Raw genomic sequence first — 22602 nt, 5'->3', positions numbered from 1 at the left:
TCGGTGCTTTTCTCCCTCCTTTCAGCATACTGGGTAGGTAATTTTCCTGTTGCCTGATGACATGTTGACAGCTGGGGAGAGAGGAAGCAGCAATGAGCTGGGAATTGTACCTTAGCAGAGGGAGCGAAGATGGACAGCCTTTGGTTGTTATACATGCTGGGTGATTAGAATAGGAGGATAGATGGAAGGAAGCACATCGTTATTGCTTGCTAGAACACTCTTGAAACAGTGTGTAAGTCTGTATCTTTCCATGTACAGGTAAAAATCCACTCCATCTTCTAGAACAGAGCAAAGAGACAAAATAAGCCTCCGGAGTGCCATAGGCACAATGGAAAAGGCGTCCTTCCCCTGCCCTGAAATACAACATTGTAGCTAAGGCCTTTTTTTTTTTCCCTGCTTTGTGCGGCTTTGAAGAGAGGCTTGGGAAGTCTTCCCACACAAACTGGTTTAATCTTCCGTCTCCCTTAAGGCCACGTACAGAAGGCACCAGTGAGCACGACTGGACTCCCTGCAGAGCCAGTTCGTGCACTTGCTGAAGGAATTGCTCTTGAGCAACTGAAGGCCTTTCCTCTCTCCGGGGCATAAGAACCATGGACTCTGAAATGCACTAACTCTGGAGCGTGTGGGAGGAGGAAAGGACAAGACATACAAGGCAGATTTGGCTTCCACCCGATGGTAGACCAGGAATGGTTTTGCTTTTCATATTCAGTTTGAAGTGTAGCCCAAACTAAAGTGTCAGCTCTTGGTGTGGGAGATATGCCAACTGCTGGGTAGTTATTGATTTATTTTTTTTTTTAATTATTATTTCATGGCTTGCGTAAGATGCTGTCCCTTAGGTTGGCTGCCTGCCTGCCATGTGTACAGGGGTGTTGGCTGTCAACAAGGCAGGCAATTGGGTGGCTTTGCCACCTTCTGTCCCTTTGGCTGTGGAACTATCAGCTCAGCAAGGTGAGACAAGCCATAATGAAGCTGTATTGCCCCAGTAATGCCTGCACAGGAAGTCAAAAGGCTAAAGCAAGCTGTGCTGCTAATGCTTTTCTGATTGGAATATTAAGGCAAGCACTAATGTTTCCTTCAAGTGTAGGAGTTCTTAAGAGAATATTCCTTATGTGCACTGGTTCAATAAAAACATTGCTAATGTGTTTTCTTATAAACGAGGTGTATGCAAACCAGCTGTTAGAAATAGGTGCAGTCACTTAGTCTGGACTTGCATGTGGGCTGTTTACACCAGCATGTCCCAGATCAGCAATTTGCTGCCAGCTGACCCTCAGAATGAACCTGGGAAACACTTCTTTCTTGCACAGTGATTCCAAATCTGAGGTAAGATGAGTGCACTGAATTGAAATGTTTCCCTAGGTCTGTATGCTGTATGGAAGTGAATGAGGTAGGGACACTAGGGTATGGCAGGGAAATTAACTCTCAGAAATGGTAATGGCACCATTGTGGAGGCAGCTGGCATGTGGGCTGTCACTGTGTGTGTACCATTGTCATTTTACTTAGTGAAGTCCTTTGCATGGAAGAAACTCCTCAGCAGTTTGGTAGGATTTAAAAATACTTGAATTCAGGGATTATTTTAAAATGTTTACTCTCTTAGCCATGTCCTGCTGGGTGTCTGTCCTAAGGCAGTCTGATGCACCTTTGCCTTAGGATGAAATCACAGCAAGATGAATTTCTTAACTGCTTCTTTAATAGGAAGACTTTGTCATACTAAATTTTGCTTGAGATCTTCTTCTAACCTTCAGTTTCAGTGTCAGCATCATGGAGACTGCAGGTGGGTGTTACTTTGTAGACACATGTGAGAGATGCTCTGTGTCGCCCCAGATGCTCCTTTGGCTCTGAGTCCAAAAGATGCCAGCTTTTAAAACATCTAAATTACCCCAGAGCAGCTTTTAAAACCCTGATCCTGGCATCCTCTGCTGGGCATTGAATGAGTTGTGAAATGTCTTCAGAGGGAGTGGAACGGACTGGGGCGAGCATTTTGCAGAGTCTGAGTCTATATGGGTCGTTTTTTATAACGTACATAAATAGCACATTGGCTCCCTCCAAATCACTTTCTAAATGAGCTGAACCAGCCTCGAAGGAAAATACATCACAGTCACGCTCTGTGTTAAGCCCTCTTAGAGATTGATTGAATTCAAAGGTTAGCAGCATCCCACACAAGTTTTTTTCTGGAGTATATGTGTGGGAATTAAGGTCTTTGAGCTTTACGGAGGTTATTTTGTGTTGCACAGCCTTGGCTAACATGTTTGTAGGTAGCTCTTAGCTTTGGAAGCAAGTCTCCTCGGTGGCTTGGGAGACCTTTCAAGGAGACCAGCTGGCTGCTTGAAGGAGAGCCCTCCGTGATGAATGGCCCATTAGAAGTGAGTTGATGGCATTGCAAATGAGATTTACATGAGAATCAACCTGCTGTAGTGGATCCAACAAAGATGCTGAAACAAGTGTCTCTTTCTCTGGTGGTTATTAAGAGATCTAATGCCCTGATCGTTATAGGTGGCCAATTTCTCCTTCTCTAGGGTATAGAAATACTTGAATTCGTATAGTAATAAAGAAGAAGCTGGGAAGTAGGAAAATGGGTTGGGACAGAGCTGCGTGTGGCCACATTTCTGTGGCAAGCTGGAAATTCCCCAGCATTGAGCCAAGCCTTAAGATGCTTGGTTTTGGGTTAGGTATGGAAATGAATAACGGCCTGGCTGCAGGGTCCAGGGAACTGCTGCCTGTTCCATGTGTCACTGCACATTTAGCTCTGTGATTGCTACTTATTGAAATCAGAACTTTTTGTAGAGGCTGTTGGGGGGAAGTTCCCCAAAGCGTGGGTGCAGGTGGGGCTTTTTTTGGCGCGGGGGTAGGTGTTAATTGTGGTTTATGACTGGGGGAGAAAGGTACTTAGTTGAGTGTTTCTGCCAAGATGAGCGAAGGAGGAAAATAGTGAATATTGACCTTTTCAATTTTAACCAAGATCAGGCTTGGAAGGTTGCTCAGAAGGACTCTCCGGTTTCACAGAAGCAAGGAAGAAGTGAGAGATGCTGGTAGTGGCCATGCTTTGCTGAGTCAGTTCTTGTGGTCTCTGATGTGGTACAATTGAAGCCAGACTCCTCTTCAGGGCTGTCGTGGATGGGGAAAACAGCCCATGATGAATGGGGAGTAGCAGAAACAGCGTGTGGGTGAGCATGTGCTGCGGGGTGCTTGCCGTGGCTGTAACGCCTCCAGAGAACCAACCGCTGTCAGTCTGGGTGCTCACCAACAGCAACTGCACTCTGGGGGCCCACAGCTGCCCTGTGCTGCTTCTGGGTGTCCTCAGCCATCAGGGCTGGGAGCTGTGCTGTGGGTCTGGGGGATTCGGTGGGGCTCAGTATTCCTACAGGAATGCCTCCGAGACCTTGGAAAGCACAACTCGAGACCTGGTGTGTAGTGTCTGACGTGGAAGCCTGATGGCAGAGGGTTTGTGAGCACCACATGAAGGATGGTGATGGGCTGGGGATGTGACAGCAGAACATAAAGAGCTGCTGTCCTGCCCTGTGCCATACAAGCTGTCCTTCATGCCTGGAGTTAACCCAGTGGGACGGTGTGTTACAATAAGGATGGGTGAAATAACCCTATTTGCCACTGTTTTTCTTTTTTGTTTTTAATTGCATAACCCCAGCTGCTGTCAAGCACTTTTAAAGAATGTGTATCTTCAGACTGTGAGGGATTTTTTTTCTGCTTCTGTCATTCTGCCAATTGATCTGTGCTTAGCTTTGTTTAATGGATGTTATCTGATAGGGTTGGGGGTTTGTTTTTGCTTTGGCTTTTCTCTTTCCATTGAAAAATCACACCAGAATCTAAAATAGACGAGCTCAAAACTGAATGCTAAGGCAAGATAAATATCTCTGATATTTATCTGTGATATCTGCTGTCAGAGCAAAATCCCTTTGAAATGAATTTTTGTCCCCAGAAGATGCCCCAGCATCGAAGAATAATTGATTCTGCCCATGTTGGTTGTGCTGCTGCTGGCACGTGCAGTGAGCAGGAGGAGAGAAGTTAATTTTAGCTTGATTAGCAGCACAGAAGGGAATCAAGATGACTGCTTTGGAGATGGCAGTGGGATGAGATCAATGATGGTAGTTCACTTTTAATACATCTAAGTGGGTGTTCTCAGCAACTTGGTTTTTCTTTTTTTTATTTCTTTTTAAGAGAATCAAGAATGTTAATGCATTTAGTCCTTGAAAACCTCCTGTGGTCGCAGTTCTGTGTGCTTTAATGTTGCATGGTGGTTGTTTAAATGAATGCCAGGTGCTTGCATCCCATTCCTCAGCAGTTTCCTGCTTGGCGCTGCTCCCTGGTTCAGCAGCATGGATTGGGCTCCTCGCTTTTCTCCTACTCACCTTTATGTGCTGGAGCATGTTCAAAACTGTTTATGATTAAACATTGCTCAAACAGGCAGGTTGAGATTTATTGGTGTGAAGGAGGCTGGGAGGAGGGAGTGGTTGGTTGGTCATCTGTGTTTATTTCCAGCTGCAGGTGATGTTATTGCTGCGGCACACGTGTCTGCTGGCGGCGGTGGATCAGACTGGCTGCTGTGTGGTGACACAGGACTGATACCCATGGGCACTGCCTTCTGTGTAGGGTGCATCCAAAGCTCCAGTGAGGCTCTGCATGCTGCTGGTGGCCTCTTTCCTCTTGAGCTTGTGGCTCTGAGGTCACCCTGCTGCTTTAGGAACCGTGAGCTGTCTCTGGGTGGGAGAGGCTTTCAAAGATCCAAGGCTTTAAAACATGCCAGTGGTGTTATGACCGATGGGAGTTTTAAGTGTAAGACTTATTCTGGGCATACCCTTTTAAAAGCTAATGCTGGTGTACAAGTGGCTCAAAACACAAGGCTGATAGGCGACCAAGATAGGAAAATATTTACAGTGAAAATTTAGAAATGACAAAGTTAGAGGTAAGTTCATGAAAGCTATCATCTTTCTTTGGAGCTGAAACGGTGTTTCTTAGCCTCTTTGCTATCACAGATACTGAAGTGCAATATTGGTAGTACTCTCAGCATGATCTGCTTAACGTGGGAAGGGATTTCTGCAGTTAGGAGGCTGGATGAGGAAAGAGATGTTGTCCCTCCCCCCACGATGTTGCACATAATTTACATTTTCTCTGAAGATCAGATATTTATTAGTTGGTGAAGAAATGGTTTCAATGATGATGGCAGCAGCAGTGTGTAGAGCCCTTGTGTGACATGCAGCTCCTTAACTACTCCTTATTTTTATGTATACAACCACACACACAACAAAACAACATAATAGGTTTGCTGTGTGTTACAGATCGTATCAGTCATCTGCAGTGCTGATAGCGAAACTTTCTGGTGCTGGCAGCCAGCCCTATCTAAACACAAGTGCTGCTGCTGCCAGCCAGCCTTGGTGGGAAGAGTTCATACATTGCAAAGTGGTGCTGCTGCTTATTTCTCTCCACTGTTTTTGCACTGGGAGGCACCACCCGTGGGAGACATTAGCTGACGAGTGTGGCAGTGCTGGGGTAGGACGTGGCTGACCGTATGACATGCAAGGAAAGGAGTTTGCTCTACCTTAGCAGTTTGCTCAGAGACGTGAGGTTGTTTACAGTGAGGAGTTCACAGGAACAGAGCAGCCTCTGTGGCTGGGAGAAGTGGGGCCAGAATTCGCCTTCCAGAGAGCTTAAAAATAATAAAAAATAAAACCTGCCTCCTACACTGATAAAAAGACAGCTGTAACTGTTAGTGCTGTGGACTCATTTAAATTGGTGTAATGTCACATCCAGTATTTGTGGGTGCAGGTAAGATGCTTATGCCCACATGTTAGCACTGGCAGAGCAGTCAGCCCTTCTGATGCTGCAGGCTGACTGCACGCAGCTCATCTCCAGTCTGTGCTGCTGAGCTGCAGCCTGCTCTTTGCAGAGGAGTGGGAGGCGAAGAGGAATTCATCTTCTGATAGCAAGCCCTGTGCCCTGTGCTGCCCATTTGGAGTGAATGGCATATTTTGAAGCTGACTCCAATGTTTTGAAATGTGAAACTGAGTGAGGTACAATTATAACATCACCTCTGTTTCTCTGTTCCTGATCGTTAGGCACCCAGGAGCTGCTGTTGTATGATGGGTGCTTAACGTGGCTGGCTGTGTGGTGGGCTTTCACTGTGTCACTGACCCAAGTACCAAAAATCTGCCTTAATGCGATTTGTTATTAAAGCCTGTTAATTATACTCTTCAGACTGTACCAAGGCTTGATTTGTGAGATCATCCTACATCTCTTAATCTGATTATTAACAACCACTTTTGTTAAACTTAATCCACGTTTGGATTAAGCTTTATTTAAGCGTTCATATTTAGTTGTTATTTCTGTTCTGTTTGTAAAAACGTGAATTCATCCCCCATCAGGTGAGGGTTGACTGGTGCTCCACTGAGTTCAAAGAGAAGTGGTAGTGACTGTTTCTCAGGAATATCCTTCAGCTCTTTTGCAGGTATTGAAGTGCATGAAAAGCCATTCCCAGCTGGCTTACAGGGGCTTCTGCTGAAGGATTTTTGGAAAGGTCGGGTCTTGAAACTGCAGGCTCCTCCTTTGTGCTCTAATAGCCTTGTGGAGGAGATGGCAGCTGCTTCAGGTAGATATTTTTGGTACTGGAGTCAGCAGCTTTACTGTGAGACCTGTGCTGCAGTGTTGGGGATGGTTGGATCTGGAAAAGACCCATCCGTAAGGTGAGCTCTCCAGGCAGGGTGGTGGCTCCAGAGGAACCCCTCTGCTGCCCTCTGTTCCCTGATTGATGCACCCTTCTCAGCAATCACCATGATGTTCTTCCCTAAGAGATCTTGTTTTCTTACTGAATTTACTCCCTGACAACGCTGTGCTATTTAATTACACACACAAACAAGAAAAGGCAACAGCAATACCTTAAGGTTTTTTTCCTTTTTTCTGCCTTGTGCAGAAACAAGATATTTTGGTCCTTTCCAACTCCAGATATTCTTCAATTACAGGATTCTGTGAATCTTGAAGTAAAGCTGTGCTGGACATCTCAAATAATTTTCAAATAGTAAAATCTGAATGTTATTAAAGAGCTGTAAGGAATGTGAAAATAAAAATATAGCTCTAGATTCTTCTCTAGGAACTCTGCAGTGCAGAACAATTTAGCACGTTCTCACTTGAAAAATTAGCTGCTATTGTTTGGACAGTGCTGATGCTCGTTTTGTCAGTTTGCTCTGTGACAGCAATTAAAAGATTTGCTAGAGAGTCTCTAAGAGATTGTAGAGAAGCTGTGCAGAATAAGTGATTGTTTTTTCAGGTTGCACAGCATGGTGCTTTGGTGGAAGCTCTCCTGACAACATCAAGTTGTTTGAACCTCACAAAAAAAAAAAAGCAATCTATTTTCTGCATGCTTTTAAAGAAAATGTATGTGAACCCAAGCAGCATTTTGATGTTCACTGGGCTGGGCTCCTGCTATCTCTTCCTTTTCAGCTTTCCTGCTCAGCCCTGGGGTGCTGTGTTCTCCCCCACCTGCCTGGCTGCTCTCCATGCGCTGCTGCCCCGAGCTGTGCAGTGCCCCAGGTGGGATGAGATGTCTGCAGGACCAGGAGAGGAGGAATCTGTGTGTGAGGCTGCGAGTGCTGCTGCACAGACAGGAATCCCAGAGTTGGCCCCAACTTTCTGTGAATGCTGCGTTCTTCAAAAGAAATGGGTGAAATCCCAACTGGAGCATCTGTCTGTGCATGGCAGGGAGCCTTGGTGCATGAAGGGAAGCCCTGTGCAGCTGAGCTCGATAGAAACACTCGTGGCAGCTCCTTTGCTTGGTGCTTCTAAGAGACGTAGCTATGCATCAGTTGTGGTTTTGCCTGATGCTGCTGGTAGTGTTTGTTTTAAATAGATGCACTTGCCTGTACACGCTCTTTGCTCACTTGAAATCTTGTCTAGCTGTGTTGAATCCTCATTCCAGGTATGATGATATGCAGTGTTAGGCAAATCCCAGTGTGACCTGTGGCAGCTCTCATTAAGGAACAAATCCTTTACTGTGTGTGCAGTTCCAGCTAAGAGTTGCCAAGAAGCACAGTGCCATGTCTGTGACAATTGTCAACCCTAACTTTTTTTTATGCACTGTCCCTTCTTAGCTATCTGTCTCACTGTTCTTGCTTCTCTCAAGAACTGTGACTTCTCAGTTTCAGAATCTTTTGAAAATTTCCAGCCTCAAAGCCATCAGCAAGATGGCTGGTAGGACTTCCCTGATAAAGAGCAGAGCTTTTCTCATAATGAATTGTATTTTCTTTTCAGAAAGGAGAAGGCAAAGTTTGGATCATGTGGTGCTTAAATCAGAGTCTGTGGTCACATATGCTTTCCTTAATAGCCTGACACAAATCTACAGCAGTTCTGCTGGTACTTCCTTCTTTCATTCCTCCTTGGAATTTCCATCCATGTTTTCATGCCTCGCTTTTGCTGGGCTCGTGCTGCCATGTGGTAGGTGAGGCCAGAGCAGCACTGGGCTGCCTGACAGTGTTCTCCAAGCAAAAGAGCAACTCATTACATCAGTTCAGCAGTTGTGTGCACTGTGCTGTTGGCACATGGGGTGATGCTAAGAGGAAATGGTTGATGGGAAAGAAAGGCAGAGAGGGAGAAGAAAGTGCCTCTTACAGCATAGGTGCAGATTAGATCGTGTTAAAGTAAAACTGCATGAGATTGAGTGGCTTGATGGGTGTATCTGCAATGCTCAGCATGATGGATATAAAATAAATATAAAGGGATTTTGTTGGAGCATGCAAGGTGAGTGAGTGGAAAGCTCAGGGTGGCTGCTTAGCTGGAAACCAGCCTTCCTGAATGTAAGCTCGTATTGTGCCCTATGGAATAGCTGAGAATGAGCACTTTGGATTGTTCCATCTTTGTGGTGGTTACAGAGGTTGCTTTCTGGCCTCAGTTTCCTTTGGATATGTTTAAAAGTCACCGTTACTGGTTCTCAGCTTTTCCTCTCATTAAGTGGCAGTGGCCAGCAGTAGTAGAGGTGTGTTTGCAGGGAGCTCTGCAGTGCTGCCTCGCCTCCTGTCTGCACTGAGTTGCTTTGTTCCAGGAGGAGCAAATACACTGAAGTGTCCACATGGCCTTCATCAGGGAGCTGAGGATTCTGAGCTTCACCATTGACTCACAGACCCTTCTCTCATCTCTTCCTAAAAGCAACGGATTATTTTACTGAGAATCACAGATATTTCTCTGGACTTTATGGGTTAGACTTGAATGGGATTTCTGTGTTAAATCTGGTCAGATCAGGAGTGTGATTGAAAGAGAAATAGCAAATGCTGAAAATCCTATTACTTTAGGACTGCAGTAACCTTCAGAATGAATGAAGCACTCTTAAAGACCCAGCAGCTGTGCTGCTCCTGTCCCTCTGCCTAAAGAGATGTGTAAAGAAAACAAATAGAATGACTTTAAATTGCCACGGTGACAGGTACATGCCTGCTCTGTGACATGTATTTAGACTTAAGAGAATAAAATGGATTTGTTTTCGCTCTTCCAGAACTCCTCCTGTAGCCTCAGTGCAATTAACTTGTTCATTTGGAATGCAGGCAGTGCTACCCGAGATGTTACAGCAGGATTCTTACAGGTCTTGTTTACAAAGTGTTACTTAAAATATAAAATCTGGGATAGGGAGGGGAACAGGAAATGCTGGATGATTTTAGTATTGTTTTATTATAAAGGAGGGGTGAGTAGTGCATAATCTCCTGTGACAGCTTAGACAGCTTTACAGAGCTGCTTGTTTGGTTTCATGACATTCCTTCCAAACATTCATAGTCATTCACTTTCAATTGGAAGGAGATTTTATTGCTCTCACTTTTGCCTACCTTGCTGCTTCAGACAGCTGCAGTTCAGCAAAGTAATCATCTGGAGCACAGTCCTTCCCATGGTTATTCCTATCAGAGAACACAGAGTTAGCTTATTCTTACGAAAGATGGAGAAAATAGATTTTTTGCTTGTTCTGCAAACTAAAATGTAAACAGGGATAGGAATGGCTCTGAGCACTTCACAGTTAGGTTTTGTTTTGGGCTGGGTACTGCTGTTGGCTTTGGAAATGCTGCAGCTCTGCACAGCGCTGGGCTGGGCTCTGCGTGGTCCCAGAGCATCACAGAGCAGCAGTCCTCAGCCGGGAGCTCACAGCTCTGCTGTTGTGCAGCGCTCACAGCAATTAGAGCATCTTGCAGTTCTTATGTTTGGTCGTTTGCCTCTCTGTCCATGGGCAAACCTCTGGGGCTCAGGTACCTGGTTAGGTTAGTGAAGTAAACCTTTAACTCCTTCTAACTAAATTTAGTTTGATATTGGGTAAACTCCCAGTGAGTCTTTCATGTTGTCCAAGGCTCCTCATTTCAGACTCTTTCAAAGCATCACACGAACAGGGAGTGTGTTTATATGACTTAGTGGGAACTTCCTTTTCATAGATGCAACCAATTTGCTCTTCCCTTAACTGACAACAGAAGGGAGCTGTAATGGGAGCTAATGGGCACATCTCTGCAGGGACTGCCCGTGCACTGCTGTGCATTGATCATGACCTGAACTGTTCATCTTTACCCCACACATTGCCCAAAGGGTGAGATGTGTCTGTCTTGCCCGCTGGTGAAATGGAGTCCTTTGCAATAACTGGCAGTGGTGATGGCTGAAGGCAGATCCTCACTTGAGCTGGGAAACACAGCGTGTCTCTGGGACTTCATGCATGGAAATAAACATGATATTATTCAGAGTGAACTATATGCACTTGGTAGGAACAAGGAACTGGTTTCAGAGAAGTTATGGGAGGATTTAATATCTCTTTTAAGAGGACTTTTTGGGGAATCCTTGGTCAAATTTTAGCTAGTAATGGCGTAGTTCAGTTCCATCACAACTCTTGCTGCTGTACTTAAAGAGCTGGTTGCCCATGTTTGAACCTGAGCAATTCACTGATTCTGGAGCTAACTGCAGGCTTGGGATACAGCTGTGTCCCTTTGCATGATGAGGCAGCGGGAAAGATGTAGGTACTGAGAGTCAGCAGTGTAGTAACAGGGGCTGCGAGTTTAATAGGAAAAAGTGGCAGCTGCAGCGAAGGGATTATGGTGAGCTCTCTTTTTATTTTGTGAATGGGAACCCCAGACCTGCCTTTCTGGTCTGATGCAAATTGCAAAAAGTGTTATTTTTCAATGAAGCATTTCATAAAGTGTTTCTTGTTCAACCTGCATCTCAAGACTGTTAGTAGCAGGGATGAACATAGCAATGCTACTGTTGTATTTAATGCTTGCAGCGCTCAGGACAGCAAGGTTGGGGGCATCGTGGGACAGTGAGGTCAGCTGAGGTGGGCTGACCTGCTGATGGCACCTCATGTAGCACTCTGCAGCTTTCTGCTCTGGTTACTGCCTTTTGCATTATGGACTGGAATGGTGTTTTATATATTTATAAATGTGTGTGTACAGATATGTGTTCTCCACTTTGTCGCAGTGCTTTTCTACGGTGTAAATCCAGCAGTTTCCTGTCTCCCTTCCAAGTCTCTTTTCTTGTCCTTAGCAGCAGCCATTTGGTGTTGAGCAGCACACAGGGTGCTCTAACAAAGGAGCAGTGCATGTCGTAGCTTCTGTTTGTGGTGGTACTGTGTTTTGGCAAACGCATCTCAGTTTCCTTTGCATCAGTAAAATGTGCTTTGAGGAGGGGGAGAGCATTCCTGGGTATTATGTATGATGTCACATGGGGTATGGAGTTGTCATGGTGGGGTTTGTTGTTTTTGTTGCTTTTTCCCCTACCCGTTCTCAGCGAGGGCTGCTTTAGGGTGGATGTTTATGTAAAGCCTGGTGTTTCCCAGCATTTTATTTTCAGACCTCACATAGGTGAAATGCTTGCGGTCGCTGGCGCTGGTTTGCCACATGAAGGAGCCCAACAGCACAGCGCTGCGTGTCAGCGCCAGGAGCGCGGCCAGGAAACTTCTGACATTCTGTCTTAGTGAAAGCAAAGCAGAACTTGTAGCAACATCCTTTGTATCACTGCAGCCACGCGTGGCATATGCTCTCCTTCTCTCCTCGGTCTGCAATGTGTACACATAGCCTGTGCCCAGCAGGGAGCCGGCAGTCCACTCTCTTTGACTTTCTCCACAAGGCACAAATTGTTTCTTTGCAATTGATGGAGCTTGCTATGTGTGCGTGCTCTTGGTTTGAAGACAAATGCACCCACTGCCTTGCATGACATCCGAGAGAAATGGGAATTTCCCATTTCCCTTTTCCCACAAGAAATTAAGATGTATATAATGTGATATAATCGTATTGAGTAGAGCAGATTGCTTTATAGGGCTAGAACTGCAGGCTGCAGCTGACTGCAGCACGTTATCTGTGGAGCTCTGTGCTGCTGCAATGGAAGCAAGCTGCTCCCTGCCTGCAGCCAACTAGGAGGCTTTTGCAGACCTTCATTTATCCCCTTGTGATCAGCTGGGAATTTCTGAGGTGCTTCAGAGCTGCATCTCAGACACCTTTGGATCTTCATCATGCCTTTTATGTTGTCTGATGAGTGCTTCCAGATTGAGCTATTCTCATGGTGGAAATGTTAAGCAGCAGTAGTAATTGCTATGTCTCTTTGATAGGAATCATGCAACATGGATCAAGTAGTAAAATTCTGCTTAAATGACCTCCAGTATATACAGCAGTCTGAAGGAATGCATGCTCAGCTCTGTCTGGGCTGTCAGCCTCGTCCTGTTTATCTTCTGTAGGTGCATAACTCCCACAGGCTTAACTCCTGTGCCTCCTTTCTGAATAGGACTAATGCAATTTGCATTTATCCTCTTTGGAATGAAAGAGGTTAATGAAGGAAACAATTAGAAAAGCTCATTAAAACTGCATTCTGCTTTAGTGTAATGAAAAGCAAGCTTTGCCACGATGCAGAAATCACACTTCCCTGATTTCTCACTGCCACAGTTCCCCAGCACTGGTGAGGACGTGCTGATGGAGGCGGCTCAGGGGCCGTGCAGAGGCTGCTTGTTGCATGGCCGTGGTTGCTGTAACGGTCCTTGCATAGTGGCCACATGCATGCTAGCTAGCAGAATGCCTTACAGCTAGCAGTGTGTGCTGGGTTCTGCTCCAGTCCCTATCTGCAGCAATGTGATTGCAGCCAGCCCAGCCCCTCTGTTCCTTTTCCTCCCCCATTGCAGTGCGGGTAAATCACGTGTCTGAATCCAGTCGTGTTGGGAGGACCTGAGGAACAGCGCAGCGAGGCAGGCCGGCCTCTTGGCACACGTTTACTGCGTTAGTTCAGGCTTCCAATTTCAGCTTGGCTTATGAGTTTAGGAAAACTAAATGTTAGCTCTATGCAGATTGCCTGTGCTCATGAACTGGCGGCCTGGGCAGTGCTGCACAGCTACCTGGAGGCTCTGCACTGGGAACCACTGAGATCAGCAGCAGGCTAGGGCTGTGTGGAGCACTGTTACACATGGCCTGATCTATCCTGGGCTCAAATGCTGGGTACCTGGCACTGCAGCACAGAAACCCCCCCCCCCAGAGAAAGCTTGACTTTTCCTAGTGAACACTTGAGAAACAAGGAAGCTTTGCACTGAGCCTTAGTCCACGAGCTGCTCAGTGCAAATGTATGTACTCCTTGCTCTTTCTACAAGCAAATCCCTGCAACAGAACAAAAGCTTAAAATCCAGTCTGGTGTTTCCCTGGGCCTGATTCAGGCTCATCTCAGTAGCTGTGTGCATGCTACTGGTGTGCACTGCAGGGCTGCTGCCGCTCTGAATTGCACTCGTGTATGGAGCCTGCTGGGAACAGTGGTTAGAAGAGCTGGATAAACATGATGAGACTGCATTGCCAGCAATGATGTTCTCATTTAATGTATTAACGAGCACAGGTGGTGGGACCTTTGAAATGAATGAGAGGCAGTGTAAACTCCCACTGGATGCAGCAAAGCCGTCATGATTCCATGTTGCAAAATGCTGAGCCAGCTTCTTTGGGATGAGATGGGAATGAGCTTCCTATGCCAGAATGATAATTATGCACATTTTGTAGCAGGCTTCTGAACATTACCTTACAGCAGAGCTGGATTATGTGGCGCGAAGAGCAGGGAGCGTTTGTAGAGCAGCAGTGGGGTTGTTGCCCTGCATTTCTATCAGTAGCAGTGTTGAGATGACTCAGTCACAACTACTGACCTGCTTGCCTACCACCTGGTTCTGTCACCATTCAGGATCTAATAACGAATGGGTGAAAAGAATTAATGTTCAGCTCACAGCAGCGCTCAGTGCTGGAGCAGCACCACCCGAGTCCCTTCATTTCCTTCTACAGACGTGATGCTGGAGGCCAGCACAGCTGCTGTGCTCTGCTGGCCTTTCCCAGGATAAAACCTGGTTTTTATTTCCTGCTTCTTTAACCTTAGTATCAGTGAAATGATCCCTGGAAGGCTTCTATTGATTGCACATCATTGTTTAATTGAAGCACGGTGAGTAGAATTGCAGCGCACTCGCTTTTACAGCCCTGAGCCTATTGTAGGCACTATGAATTGGAAAGCTTTCTGTTCGAGTATGGGAAACGTCAGTCCTTGTTGGCTTTTGAATTTCCACATTGTTTCTTGAAGGCTGGATGTAGCCTCATGTAAATGTGCAACTTCTTTTTATTTTTTTTGAAGTAACAATTAAGAAATCAATGTTCTTTGTGAGGAAATGAGACCCCATAGGCTTGCAAAGGCCCTGTTCTGACTTTTAGTTATAAACCATGCTGCCTAAAGGGGGGTGCTCCTGAATATGTGGTGTTCAATCTGAAACCTGCTAGATGATCCTTCAGCATCATGTGCAGAGATAACAGTGTGTTTTGGCTGTACAGTATGCAGAGGATGCTGTCTGTTGCTCTCTGGTCTTTCTGGCTTAATGCTCCCTGTTGCTTATGGTCTTGATACTTTCAAGTAACTCGTATCTATCTGAGGTACGTGCACTTGAGCTAATATAAGATGATTTCTAGTCCTCGATATAGCAGGAGCCCAGAAGTATGTCATTTTATTTCTACATCATGTGTAGTCATTGATGGGATACATGACCTTGGGGAAATCATTCAGTCTGCCCAAACCTCCAGCCCGCACCTGAAATCCCAGTGATACCTACGCAGTGATTTGTGAAGGATGAGCAATTCCTGCTTGGGGCTCAGAACTGAGAGATGCTGGAGAGAGAGCGGTGGGTTTTTGTGCTGTGAATGGAGTAATTTTTCAGTAATTGCATATAAAAACACTTAGAATGTTCAACATCTTGTGTGACAGTGGCTTTCCCTTTTTCTTTTTTTCCTGCACAGATGTACTTTTCGATTCCCTAGCACGGTTATAAAGATCCAGTTCACATCTTTATACCACAAAGAAGAAGTAAAAGAGGAAGCTTCGTCGCCTCCCCTTCGGCCTCTTTACCCTCAAATTTCTCCTCTGAAGATCCACATCCCGGAGCCGGATCTCCGCAGTGTGGTCAGCCCCCTCCCATCCCCCACTGGCACAATCAGGTGAGATGATAATCATCCCCGGTGATGCTGTGGTTCTTTTTGTTTTCCTTTGTGCTTTCTGGAAGCTCTCTCTTCTCCTACCAGTGTCTATCAGCTTTATGCTGCTTATCTGATATCCTCCATGCGTGGTGTGCCCCGTTAAAAACAACTGGTTAAATATCTGAAGTTGAGCATTATGAAGGATGGTTAAAATCTTCATAGCCTGGATGCGTGGTTTTGTCTGAGAGCTCAAAGGGTGGGGGGCTGCCCTCAAGCATTGGTTTCACAGCATGGAGCTGTTAGTCTATCTTTGGCTATGGAATTAGAACGATCTCTCCAGAACTACTGATATATATGGAGAAAAGAAAGCAAGCAAATGGTCTCTGTTAGGACGGCTGGTTTTATTTTTATCTCCATAATATTCCGTTGTTGCTGGGTGGTGCCGTGTTATCTGGAGCTGGGGACAAGGGTGGCCACTGGCATGTGCTTTCCTGGCAATAGAAGGAAATGGGAAGGATGCTGACCACGTGCTGAGGGGCTGTAGCAATTTCAGTGTTCATCTGTGCAAGTATCCTGTTTGGTAAATCATCTGATTCAAGAATGTGTGAGAGAAATAACCTTGAATTCCCTACTTCTTTCTCAGTAAGGAGTTGATGTTATGTTCTTGCAGTGATCTCATTTAACACTTAAAATGTAGTGAAACTTACTTGCTAACTATAGTAAGGTGTGTTCATGATACAGGGTGATGTGTTACAGTGTTAAAAGTGCGGCCTCCGAATATCAGAGTGCACCTGGGAATAGTGACAGACAGCCTTCGCTTTGTTTTCTTGTCCATAGCTTTGTAACAAGCTGCAGTACACAAACATCTCCTGTCAGCTAGCACTCATTCAGCAAGTAGTATTCAAATTTAGACTGCTGAGAATCACTTCAGTGTCACAATAGAGCCAGGCAGGTTTTGCATGGGTCTGGAGGCATTTGCTTGTTTGGGTTTTTCCCCGCTTGCAGAGCTGCACAGATGTGCAGTGCAGATACTCTAGAAAGAGGGAGCTGGAGGTGGCTGTGGTTTCAGCCCTCTGTTCAGGCATTGCTTTGGGTTTATATTTAACCTTCTCTTTTTAGATGAAGCTTGTTGCTGGGAGGGGAGGGGGATGGTTTCTCTGCCAGCATATGGGAGTTAGTTTCCATTCAGTCATCGTGTGCAGCATGGTGTGGTTTCTGTTACTCGCAGGGGCTGTATCTTTGACTCTGGCATATGCCTGCAACTGATATTTGACTCCTGGAGAATGTTTCTTTTGCATAAGGAGAAAGTGGAAATAGTGGTGTTGAATTGTGCTCGGCCCCTAACGGAGTGTTTACTGAGGATGATTAATGATTGCATCCGTTTGTCTTGAGCAGAAGCAAACCCAGCAGAGGCTTCAGAAAACCTCAAAAGACATCTGAGGTTTCGCTTGCCAAATTCCTTTTCATTTCTGAGTTCCTCTTACAGAGGAGGGACTGACACGTTTGTAAACATCCTCATTGGGCCCCTGCAGCCTTCTCCTCTCCCTCTGCGGGGTCTCGAAGCTCTCTTGCCCTGCAGCCACGCTCTGGGACAGGATTTCGCTTCTTGGCTCTCAGAAAGGGAGCGCTGTTGGTGCAGCACATCAGTGTGAGCTCTGCCATCGGTCTCCCAGAACAGCAAACTGCTCTCTTGGTATCCTTGTATCAGCACACAGCCTTCACACAGTGCCCTCTGCCCCATACCCAGGGCCACAGGGGCTCAGCCCAGGACCCCATTCCCTGACAGTGTCTGGAGGCGTTTCCACCGGCTCTGCTTTCCTCCTCCTCCCTTTCCCCCTTCTAGTATTTACTTTCCTAATTTGGTGCGTTTGCCTTGCTCCTCCCTGATTGGCCCGTGGAAAATTATTGCAGTTTGGAAATCGTTGGCTGGGTGAAATTTCCTTTTTGGAAAACAGCTCCCAGCCCCTCTTCCTGCCTCCACCCTGTGTGGCCAGAGCCGTACTGCACTCCTGCACCAGGCACTGTGCTCCCAGCACCAGCCCTGCCCTCCTGACCGCCGTTCTGTTCCCTGTTTACATTGCAGCTTTGCTTCCCTGCAGATTCCCCCCCCCTGTGAGCCGCTCTGTTTTTTTCCAGCCTATTTATTTTCTCTCTGCAGAGCGCACCGCCTAGAGAGGGAGTGAGCTTTAGTTAAACAAAACCCAACCTGCCACCCTCAGCAGCTTTGCAAAGCAGGATTCTTGCTCACTCCTGGGGAGACATGTTTCCACTGTTTCCTTAGCAAGGCAGTTTATCTCCAGCAGAGGCTGCTTGCAGATGTTTTCGATGCTGTTGTACAGCTTTAAGGGAAAATATTGGCTGGCAGCACACTCGGTGAGGCTGACACACAGACATGGCTTATTTCTTCCTGCTCTGAGTTCAAAAATCTGTTGGAAAAACAAGCAAACACGAACTTACATACTCTGAAAAAGAAAGGCTGCTGAGGCTGTGAGAACCAAGTAGAAGCAGTTTGTCCACTTCAGGCATCATAAGAAAGGGCAGAGCACCTGGATTCAGACACAATTCTCTTCTCAGTAGATTCAAGACTCTGAAAAGCTTCTGAAAGCCTTCTGTAGGTTGGCTAAATTCACCCCTGCATGCTGGGAGATATATCTGATGCTTATTATGAGTTTCAGAAGTCAAGGACTGAAAGTCCTTTCAGTGCACAGCTTAAAGATTCTGTGCTTGCATTTGGAAAACCCTCTTTTGGTGACACCCTTACTGATGGCTTGAAGCTCTTCACCTGTGCAGCAAGCATCAGAGAAAGTAGTGCTACAACAAGGAAATTCAAGCTGCTGCACTGCAGAGCTCAGCATCGTTATTCACGTTTCACAGCTGCTGCTTCTGCTGGCTTATCTCTATACAGGGGTGGCTGTGGGGTTGAACACTTTGTCTTGTACTTCACTGGAAGGGCATGGCTATCTCACTTACATATACAGTCTTCATCAGTAAAAAAAATAAATCATAAAAAAGCCCTTTGACGTTTCTCACAGGGCTCTTCCTCCAACTGCTGCTTGAGAAGTGCCTGATACATCTGTGTGTGGACTGATCCCAGCCTTCTGTTTCAGAGAACTGTTGATACTTAATGTGCCACCCATGGTCAGGCACTGCTCGAGTGATCAATACCTGGTCTGCAGTTGCCATCCTTCTGTGCTTTTTTTTGTAGGTTTGATTAGCAAAACAGAAAAGGTGTCAGCTGAACTGTTACAGTTCTAGAAGTTGCACATTTTTCAACCTTACTGCTTTTTTCCCCCTTTCCACTAGGCAATCAGTTCAGCTGCATGCTCTGCTTGTGGGTTATTCAGAGGAGCTGCAGTTCTGTCAGCTAAGCCACCAATGTGTGTTGTGGTCTTTAACAGGTCATTTAAATTCATTGCCTGCTTTTTATGCACATGTGGTGTCATAACTACTTTCCAAGAGCATGTAGTAGGTAAATTATGTATTGGGCTTTTATTCTGTAAAGCAGCATGGGAGGGTAAGGTGGTAGGAGGGAACACTCACGTGGAGTCCTATGTGCTGTGTTACATGCCAACACCATTTCAGAACACTTGGGTTTTGATAGGGACTTGCATGGTTCTCTAAAGGCATGAGATGAGCTGGATGAACCCTTATTTCAGTGGTTATTTACCCGCTGTGGAGCAGGATGCGTAAATATTGGCCTTTCCTCCTGTCTGCAGCACTGTGAGCCACGTAAGTGAAGAGCTCCAAGGCAGGCTTTTTGCAGGCTCTTTGCATTGTCTCAGTTATCCATTGCTTCCTGGATTCAGGCTCTGGTCCCTCCCACCGTTGGACAGAACGGTGATTATTTTTAATCGCCCTCGTCTCCCAGCCACAGGCCAGCTAGCACGCTGCATGTACATCCCAGAAGCAACACAACAATCTATGGCAGGCTTGGGAGCTCCTACGCATGTTTATTTCAGATAATGGACCATGTGCTGGTGGAGCAGTGCCAAGCCATGTGCTGGAGGAAAGGGTGCGTATGTCACAGCTACACGAGCACTTCCTTTTCCCTTCCCCTGCTCGACGCTGCTGTGAAACGTGCACTGAATCCACAGATGGAGTGAGCTCACTTCCTTGCTAACGGGGGGACCACTGGAGCAGAGACAAGTATAAACAATTTGAACTTCTGTGGATAGATAACTTTCTCGCTGTGGCTTGTTCAACAGCTTTGGGTCATTTTTTATTTCCAGCATGAGGCAGAGCAGCTCTCAGATTTCTCCTTTCACATCAAAATCCAACTCTGTTTGGCAGCCTCACCACCGGGGATTGTTTTTGAAACCTGTTTGAAACAGGCAACGTGCAAGGACTTGCTGTTCTTTGAGTTACATTTTTGGGGCTGGGCTGGGGAAGGAGAGCGGCAGAGGATTTGCACCCATGGGTTCTGATTGGTGTCTGGTGGAAATGCTCGTTTCGCAAGCTGCAGTGCTGTACTTTGACCTGATTCCTGCCTGGTACACGTGGAGAGGAAAAAGTACCTGTGTCTTTTGGTATCCCGTGTGCTTGAAATGGAATATAGGAATAGGCTGAGATATGTGGCATTTCTCTAACTGTAGTCTGTGTGTGCAGGAAAATGCCTTCCCTTTGCATTTGGGGAGGAGACTGGAGAAGATCTTGTTAAGAAATGGGGATTCTTCCTTTGTAGTGGAATTGGGACTTAAGAAAAGAAAAACATTTGTTCAGATGGCAATCTTTATACTGGTGGTTACTCTTAGCACTGCTACTACATCTGTATGTGCTTCAGAAGTGTTTATTTGGGCATTTTGCAAAGACTGCCATGTGCCATATCCTAAACCACAGGAGGTTTTCCCTGCTCTTTAGCAAGGCACCTCCTGCTCAGGTGAACAGCTTCGTGTGCGCTCGCAGGTAACGCTTCCTCCTGGTCACAGGCAGGGAGTGTGTTATGCACACACCTGGCTTCAGTTGAGCTCCTGTACCTTGAGCCCTACAGACACCTTTCTTGCAGAAGAATGGAATGAAGTAACAGGGCAGTTTTCCCGCATTCTCTTACTGCCTCTCCTTCTGGGGAAATTGGCACTGGAATTTGGGAGTGTTTCTGTTCCCAGCTTGCTTGTGGACTTGTGTGACTATAAATAAACCATTTAACCGTTTACTGCCCACCCCCTATCTGAGAAATATTGTTAAACTGGGACAAGCTGGAGATCTCTACATAAGTCATTGCGTCCATTCAGGTAACAGACCACCTAGCCCAGGATTCTGCCTCTTTGGGGTGATGTAGGAAAGCATGCAATGATGCTAACTCGTGCTCAGAACCAGTTCCCTGTCTTTGATCATCCTGCCTACACCAGTCAGTACCTTTTCTGATCCTGTTGCGTCGTGGGTTTGTTTGTAAGGAGATGAGGGAGCATCATGCTGTGGTCACACCATGTGCACAACAGTACACCCTAGTTTTGCACTCTTTTATTCTTTAGTTAAAGCACACCAATCTGGAGCATCCCAGCAGCAGTGCAGTGAGTTGTACTTCTCCAGTAGCTCGTATCTATCTGAAGGCTTTTTCATTGCTGAAGAGTGCTATGAACTTTAGAGGCTAGATTCTTGTTGGCAGGAGTCAGAAGTGAATCATGATGCTATAAGATGCCACGTTCTCTATAGCCAGCTGTAAGCTCTGAGTTTAAAAGGCACACTTGCCTGTTACACGGGTGAGTTTATCACATAGACTGTGTTCAGCCCTCGTCTTTCTGACCTTACAAACCAAAGGTCAAGTTTTAAATGGAAAACATGCTGCAAAGCACCACTGTGATTGAGCATGTGGCTGTAGTCTGGTCTAAAGCTGGGTCTCAGTGCAGTGTTTCGGGAGCTCCAGCCCACTGACTGCCTGCAGTAACAGTTTCAAGACCCTGAATCCTTGGTGAATCTGAGTGTAGAGGCATTAACCATGGTGTCACAGGGATCACACTGAGCAAATGCAGCTGGTGTGCTTACGTGTTGTTTTGTATGCCATTGAGAGACACGTGCTTCCTCTCCAAAACGCCCTCTTCTGTAACATACAAGCTTAAAGCAAATTATTATATTATATTATATTGTTTGCAAGCTAAAGAGTGTTTGCATGGACAGTGTGCCTGGGTCACAGCAGTAAGCTGGGGTGCATACCCAGCTGTAGCTTTACCCAGTAGAAGTCTATAGTATTAGAACAGATTCCATCTCTTCAAGTATTGATGCAGTATTAATATCCAGCAAATCATAACCACTTTCCCCACACTTGATTTTGTAGCACAAACAGATATTTGTAGGGAAAAGCTTTTCGTCGTTCTTTGCTTCATATTTGTTATAAGGAGGTGTGAATGCAGGCAAATGTCCCTGGGCAGCTCCCGCTCTGGGTGGTGAGCAGAATTCCAGGAACTCCAGGCAAATGATGTCACTGCATTGTGTTTGCTTGTTTTCTTTCACCTGCACTGGAGTTTAATTTGAACTTAATCCTCAGAAGGGGTATTTTTAGTAAAACTGTTTCTCCACTCCTTCTGTCCTGTGTTTGTATGGGGGGAGCAGACTGTGTCACCTTGTTGTCATTTCAGTTGTCAGCTCTTTTTTTTTTTCCCCTTTAAGAGCTCACTGATGATTGACTGAGAGCTTGAACACTCAGCAATGTTTCACCCTGCCTTGTGTGAAGGGGCTTAAGGTTCATGTTGTTTGTTCTCTATCCACGTCTCTTGAATTGATAACAGACCCAGGCTGGAAGGAGGCAGCTCTACCTGGATGGAAGTTCTGTTGTGGTGAAAGAACAGTGCTTCTCCCAGATCTTCAGATACTGCCTTGGCTGCTTCATCAGGGACCTACCAGGCTCAGAAAGTTAACAGCACTTTGGTTGGAGGGGCTTTGTCAGCACTCATTAGAATGATAGCCCTGCAAGGGGAGAGGTTTTTCATTCACATATTTATTTAAAGCAACAAGTTGTGCCTAAAGCTCATTATCAGCTACAGCAGCCCAAATGTGAATAGTATAAATGGGACTATTTTCTTTACTATCTTGAAGAATTGAATCAATTCCTGCATCTGAACTGCATGGGACAGTTTTTGAAGCTTCAGTAGTTTAAGAGCAAAAGAGAGCTGATGAGGAGGGCAGGCATACGGCCCTGAGGTGTGTGATTTTCTGGAGGACTTCTCTCTTCCATATCCTTGACCTAAGCTTTAGCTGCTGT

General features: G+C 45.9%; 1 protein-coding gene across 1 annotated transcript in view; it reads left to right on the top strand.

Annotated features, from left to right (window-relative positions):
* Window positions 1-22602, top strand: part of FOXK1 (forkhead box K1) — a 42347-nt gene that overhangs the window by 7092 nt on the left and 12653 nt on the right. The window contains exon 2 of the mRNA XM_052679567.1: window positions 15234-15431. Within this exon, the coding sequence (XP_052535527.1) occupies window positions 15234-15431 (198 nt within the window). The remainder of the gene's footprint in view (window positions 1-15233; window positions 15432-22602) is intronic.

The sequence above is a fragment of the Tympanuchus pallidicinctus genome, unplaced genomic scaffold (assembly GCF_026119805.1).
Source record: "Tympanuchus pallidicinctus isolate F22 unplaced genomic scaffold, pur_lepc_1.0 scaffold18, whole genome shotgun sequence".
NCBI classification, from domain to species: domain Eukaryota; kingdom Metazoa; phylum Chordata; class Aves; order Galliformes; family Phasianidae; genus Tympanuchus; species Tympanuchus pallidicinctus.
The sequence above is the reverse complement of the archived record's forward strand: the minus strand, read 5'-3'. Positions and strand labels throughout refer to the sequence as shown.